At 40.2% G+C, this 6940-nt stretch overlaps 1 protein-coding gene across 2 annotated transcripts; it reads right to left on the bottom strand.

Moving 5' to 3' along the window:
• Positions 1–3771: 3771 nt before the first annotated feature.
• On the bottom strand, positions 3772–6713 carry LOC107709262 (ADP-ribosylation factor-like protein 4A). Of its 2 annotated transcripts, none has more exons than XM_016513702.1 (2): positions 6562–6713; positions 3772–5898 (listed from the first exon to the last, which is right to left on the bottom strand). In XM_016513702.1, exon 2 carries the CDS (start codon positions 5752–5754, stop codon positions 5149–5151), a length of 606 nt encoding a protein of 201 aa, XP_016369188.1. In that variant the 5' UTR covers positions 5755–5898; positions 6562–6713; the 3' UTR covers positions 3772–5148. The 2 variants fall into 2 exon arrangements, with proteins under 2 accessions (XP_016369188.1, XP_016369187.1); XM_016513701.1 differs by having other exon boundaries at positions 3772–5892.
• Positions 6714–6940: the final 227 nt, after the last annotated feature.

Raw genomic sequence — 6940 nt, 5'->3', positions numbered from 1 at the left:
AGGGAGGGTTTGGGGGTCAAAATAAAGGGAGTAAGAAAAACATGATGCAACCCCTGAACTATTATCTAAGAATCAGTTAAATCAGCATAAGTATAAACAGTTGTTTGATTTGAGCTCAAAAGTTGGCTTAAACGGTTTAAATCATAAAATCTTACGAAATACCCTTATCATGAAAAGATCTTTTTAACAACCTCACCGGAAAATGCCCCCATAATCACTAACCCATGAAATTTGCCACCAGTTGCATAAGGCACACTGAGCGTCATTCGAACCATACCAATCCTAAAACACAGAATATAAAGAGAAATGTTCTCACTAAAAGTTTATGATAGTGTCTGATGGTTTTGATACTAAGATTCTCATTTATTGGTCCTTTTCTTGTCTAATTCTACTACCGGTATTTCAACTCCATCATTCGGATTTTGCAATGTGTGAAAGCACCATAGCACTATATTTTCCAAGTACCCCCATATTGCTCAGTTCAATTAAACCCAGGACACTTCTGAATGCCAATAAAAGTAAGTTATCCAAAAGGACTGTGTTTAAGAGAAGGGAAAGACTTCCTTTGTAACAGAGATGAATAAAATGAATGATTGTGTCGTCTTAGCTTGGCATGTGTGTTAAGAAGGGCGGGAGCCGCTGTGCTTCTCAGAAAGGGCAGGGAGTGGTGGAGCACTTATCTCACTCTGCTTTCCCCTCTCACCCAGGCCTATCATCCTCCACCCGACCGTTCACACCACACTCGCCCCTGCGCTCAGACGTTCACACCTCACCACTGAAGCCAGAAAGCACAGATAAATGCGCTGACTTCAAACATATGTTAATCACAATTCAAGCTTTGAGAATGAGACAGGCACTTTTAAGGCCAATCATTAAACGGCCTAAACATAAACTCTGCCAGGTATCTATGCCATCTAAAAACAGGATCACAAATGAAATGATGATTATAGTGTTGTTTGAAGAACCTCTTTGATTCTGGTACTACTGGCCATTTCAGGTAACGTCCAAGGCATTTTGTGATCTAATTACTCAAAGCACATTAGGAGGTAGCTGGAAACATGTGAGGCTACATTGCATTTGTAGTGTAAATGCTAATCTGTAGGACTGTCTACTCATCTGTCAGTCAGCCACATGCATGCGACACACATAATTCAGCTGTAGATAAAATGCACAAATGTGGATCTTGTGTACAGTATAACACATTTTCAGAGTTCAGTTAGAGTTGCTCAAAATGTCATGTTTGTTAAACAGTTTTTTTTAGCTTTATTAACATGTTGTGACACTGATCAAATATTACATATACATTAATGTTCAAAAGTTTGAAGTCGGTATGATTTATAAAATGTTTTTGAAAGAAGTCAATTTAGGCTCACCAAGGCTGCATTTATTTGAACAAACGTACAGTAAAATATTAATTTTGTTATATTATTACAATCTAAAATAACTGTATTCTATTTAATATATTTTGTGCTGCTTACTATTTTTGTTGAAACTGTAATACATTTTTTTTTCAGGATTCTTTGATGAACAAAGTTTGAAACAGCATTTATTTGAAAAATAATTCATTTGACATTATGAATGTCTTTACTGTTACTTTTGATCGATGTAATGCATCTTTATTGAATAAAAGGAAAGTCATTTAAAAAAGTTACTGGCCTAAAAATTTTGAATTTTGAATATGAAGTTTAAATGGCGTTAAATCTTCAGGCTTGGTTAACCAACTGTGACTTGTACTTTAAAATTTGTAACCTTTAGAATGATTTCTTTCAGTTATACCTAATTATTTCAAATACATATTTGCCTCATTATTCAGAATCACTGATGATCCATTCTGTCATAACTCCTCATGTATCACCATATTGTGTCAACACAAAATGTAGCCAATAGACTGAGGAAATATATCAACTTGCTCATTAGAAACATTTATCTCCAAGTCACGGAAACACCAAATTACAGTAAACATCTGCTGTGCATAAACATTTAGTGTTCAAGATTGATTCTACATTCCCAAATGGCCTTAATGATGGCATGGTGCACCTTTTATGACCGTAAGCTACAGTTTTACAAGCGTAAGTGGCTCTTTTTTGACATGCAACAGGGAGTGTTTGATGCCATGTACTGACTCAGCGTGTTAGGGTGGAGCGAACAGGAAGCCTGCTCTGATTTCTGATCTCCTTCTACCAACACTGGCCCTTCAGTCCCACGTCACTTAAATCACAGGATCAGAGGGAAAGTGGCCCGAACTTGGTCACAGCAGAGTACAGGAAGGGTCAGGGGTGATAGGGGAGTATGGGAACTGCTAACCTCAGTTTGATTCTGATAAACCGGGCTTTTTTCCTTAAACAGCCATGAGAACGGCACACAAGCTTAACCTCTGCCCTGCTTAAATGATGGTTTAGTGGAACAGACCATGGGGCGCTGGGCATAATGCCAGCCCCCCTCACAGAAACAGCATTACTAATAGAAGTGAGCTGTACTTTCATGCAAAGACAAAAGGCACGGCACACCGGTTCATTAAAATTCCTCAGCTCATCTACATGGCTTGTGAAGCAGAGGTTATCAGGTATAATTCTCAAGTGCTGTTCTCAAACAAATCAAAGCAGACAGTCAGACAGCCAGATAACACCTCTCTCCAAAACCTCATGCCCAGCCAAGCTGGATTACTAATTTTTGATGTTGTTGCCCTCCAAAATATCATATATAAAAGCCTGCAAATATGTTTTTAGATGCTAAATTGTGAATTCTCTTTGTACCATCTCCTTGTACAAGCACCAAAACAGTAGGTTTTCCACTGAGCATGGTGCCTTGGCTTTTGAGGTGGACATGTTTGCATTTTTCATGATTTGAGACCCAGTTTGAAGCCAATCCCACCTCTATTATCTCTGAAGCCGGTATCATGTGATCTACGTCTGTCATCCAGCTGCCATCAGAATACTGAACAGACCAACATCCAACGAAGGATTCCTGTTTGAACTGGTCAGCTGGTGTACAGGCCCCTTTCTTGCTGTGTTAAAGCCTCATTGTTCCCAGGGAAAATGCTCTTGTGCTAGAACCGGCTGTGCCAGATCCTCTCCAAACACAACATGCGACTCTGTGGGGCTTTGGGCAAGCCAGCTGTGTTTAAAAACTCTGAGCAGTTACGTATTGCAGTTTGTAAAAGAGCAAATTCTGTTTGTGCAGTCTTATTTGATTAATGTTTAAGCATTAACTCTCAGTCGGTTTGGCTTGTTATGCAAGAACAGTTTGTTATTTTTGGTTTTAGGGGTCAATGACAGGTAAGACTGTCGATGATGAATAAAAAATATTAAACAAATAATATACTAGATATATTATTTATTTTTAAAATACTTGAATTTACATAATATACTTGCAACTATTAATACACATGCAAAGTTGTGATGTACTCTTTGTTTTCATGTTGGTTTCATGTTTTTTTGAAAAACACATGAAAAAAAAAAAACTTACACCTCGAATACATCTTAATCATTTCTTCCCCTAAAAAAGTTTGAAAATGTATTTTCCAAGTTATTTGTTTGTTTGAATTTTTATTATTTTTTCTTCATTATGATATCAAAACAAGTTATATCCTGATATTTCTGACAATTCAGAAATTAAATTCATTGTATGATTTGCATTCACTGTAAATTCATTAAAATTTTAAATTTTAAAATAAATCCATAGAAAGAAATGAGCACTTTACCCTTAAACATGGATGACTCGGAAATACATAATTAAAATTAAACATACAAACAACACAATGCACAAATGAATTTAAGCTTTCACCTTGAATATAGAGATGTAATAATTGCGCTCTTGCACCACCTTTAACATTTATATAGGTGTTCGACAACAGACTACATCCTGCTTGGTCCCATGCCTAGAACAGGACGTGTACAGCTCATGTCATGTTACCTCTTTTGCATGTCCTAACGACTCTAAAAGAACAACTTCGGTAACTCGGCTATAAAGTGCGTCAAGCGATTATCAGACTAAAAATGCAATTAGAGACAATGTCAGGTCATAAACTTTGATAATTAGCATGAGTTCATCATGCAACAGATAATAATGAGGACCCATAACCTATTATCTTTAGTGTAGTTGTGGATTTATTCAAAGTATACAAATTCTGACACATAAATATGAACATCCCCAACACACAAGCACTGAGTGACAAACTGACACATTTGAGCGTGGAAGTGGATATTAAAAAAAAAAAAACGCTTCATTCGAAGCAATACATTACTTATTTTTTGTAGTATGATCAACTCTTTGCAAAAAAATCAGATGCTGTAAGTTCATAGTTTAGAAAAGGGAATTGCTAAAGTGCATTTAAACATCTCTTGTCCTTCAGGGAAGCACACAATGTGGGTTCAGCTAGAAATGACACCAGTAGTCCTCAAACTTGGGAGAAGCTACTGCACCAACATGTTGAGAAGGATAGTATACCTTTAATCTCTTACAAATCTTGACAATCACCACATTCACCTGTTGAACTACTTTAGTGGTCGACGAAATACCCTTCTCCGTGACTCCAATCTGATTTAAACATTTGTACATTACCAAACAAGTGATCCATAAAGCTTATTCTGGTTCCCATGACCACTGGGACAACAAACACCCAGGGAAAATGACGGTTGGCCATTCTGGATAAAACCAATGGGGGGAAACACATCACCTGAATGTATACATTGGATTTTTCATGATGTCCATGGCAGCTTTGGTAATCAATCCCTCTGTTTCAAGACTTTACATGAATGCTAGGATACTAGGATATGTGTAACACTGCAGACGCAAGGACAAAGACTAAAGGGATCGGTCTTTGTCATTTACAAGTTCATGTCCAGTGTTGTCCTTCATGAGAACTCAATGTACCACAAGACCTGTTGACACTGTGTAACACGTATTGATGTAAATGTTCCATGTGATCGTCCCACCGCTGCTACAATCCAACAACCAAAGTGGTAAATCAATATTGTCCTCTTGCGGTCTCTGAACTGTATTTATCCAGAACCATCTGACTGATAGAACTCAGCCCACCGAAACAATAATTCCAGGAGTGCAGGGGCCACAATGGCCCATGGCACGTCACCAGCAGAGCCATCATAGAGGCCTACCACCACATCCAGCTCACATCCCATCACCAAACAGTCATCTTTTCCTCTTCTGCTGCCTCATCATCTTCCTCCGCTTGTTGATCATGGTGTGGAGACGTTCCAGGCCTTCTTGTAGACCTTCTCCGATGATGGCACAGGCCGGTTGGAGGTGCCATGGTGTATGAGAGCCGAGCTCGTTCAGTGCCAACATCTGTTCGACCTCACCTAGTGGCAACGCGCTGCGCAGGTCCTGCTTGTTAGCCACCACCAACACAGGCACCCCTTGGTTCTCCTGTAGCCGTGTGATCTTATGCAACTCCGTCTTGGCCTCCTCCATGCGCTCGGCATCTACTGAGTCCACTACGAACACAAGGCCATCTGCGCACCGTGTATAGGAGCGCCACAGAGGCCGGAGCTTTTCCTGACCTCCTACATCCCAGAAATGAAAGGCTGCAGTCCGGACTTTCCCACCGAGAGTCACCTTGATCTTCTCCGTGTTAAAGCCTTTGGTGGGAACAGTGTTCACAAACTCATTAAAGCGTAGCCGGTACAATACGGTAGTCTTACCGGCACAGTCCAAGCCGAGAATAACAATGTGCAGGGCCTGAAAGGATGGCAGGCAGGGAAAGATGGCATGGGGCTCTGATAATCCATTCCCCATCTTGTTCCGCCACTCTGATGAGGATGAAAGCGAACGCGGAGACTCAGGAGACCAGGTGTCACCGCTGCTACCGCTGATGCTTCACCAAATATTCACAAGGCTTCTCTCATTCCCCTGAGAAGCTGCTGCTGCTATAACCTGAAACTAAATGAAAAAGGAGATGATGCAATGAGGCCAGCAGTGGAGCACCATGACACACACTCAGTTTTACAGCTCTCATTTACTTGGCTGTTCATTCTAAGTAAGCATGCTTCTCTCTTTGCCATTCTAAAAGGCACATGGCTTCAACCTAGCTGGGTGTCATTCAGTTCCAGTGATGGTGAATGAAGGATGAAACAGCAGGAAGCCCATTTGCACATGTAGCGCCACAGGGGCACCAGAATTACGCAGCGGTAAAAATCCTAGTGCGCAAAGGCTCCTGTCCATCTATTCTTGCCATTTTATTGTTCAACGGTAGTTGCCAGTTGCAAATAGAGAAAAACGCACAATCTGGTCTATGAAAACGGGGGAAACATGAGTCTGTCGCAGATCTCTATGGCCAACTGTAAAAGCGCTTAAGGAGGGGCTCATCTCCATACATAAAAGCATGAATTTGGTAATCATTTTCTCCCAACAAGTGATTCAACATGAGAATCATTATTATTTTGTGCGCTAAACATGTTTAATGGGCTTCAGAACGCTAGAGATTCATTAACAAAATAATAAAGTTACTCTAAATTACATTATTACACAGACTAATGTTATTTTTCTACAATTTAAGCTTTGTAAGCACCCGCGTATGGAAATAAATTCGCGTTCGGCACCCACCTTATTTAGTGCGATCCTTGCGTTACTCGTTAGATGAAAATGTTTACGACTATTTCCCAAATATTGTAGCCATTCAGATCAGCTGAGCCGACAAGTGTATCCACTCCCTGTAACAGCGCCTGTTTCACTGACTCTACAGCGGTGCTGCCTTCCACTTCATTCTAGCAGGCTTGGCTCCGCCCACTGTGTGGAACAACGCGCTGATTGGTTCAATTTAGTGAGCGCGTGTTATTTTCCTTGGAGTTTGATTGGTGAAAAGTCAAGCCTATCGTCTTTTAAGACACACCTCTCCATCACCTGTTCACGTCGCTCAAGGCGTTTAAAGTTTGAGAGACACGCTTACAGGTGAGCGTTACTAGGTTATCAGTAATTCAATTAT

This window comes from Sinocyclocheilus rhinocerous, unplaced genomic scaffold, assembly GCF_001515625.1.
Source record: "Sinocyclocheilus rhinocerous isolate Xijiao unplaced genomic scaffold, SAMN03320098_v1.1 scaffold206, whole genome shotgun sequence".
NCBI classification, from domain to species: Eukaryota; Metazoa; Chordata; class Actinopteri; order Cypriniformes; family Cyprinidae; genus Sinocyclocheilus; species Sinocyclocheilus rhinocerous.
Note: the sequence above shows the minus strand (reverse complement) of the source record. Positions and strands in the feature narration are given on the sequence as shown.

Bases quoted from the DNA above. Each gene is read 5' to 3' on its own strand.
- LOC107709262 (XM_016513702.1), bottom strand. From the start codon at position 5,754: ATGGGGAATGGATTATCAGAGCCCCATGCCATCTTTCCCTGCCTGCCA.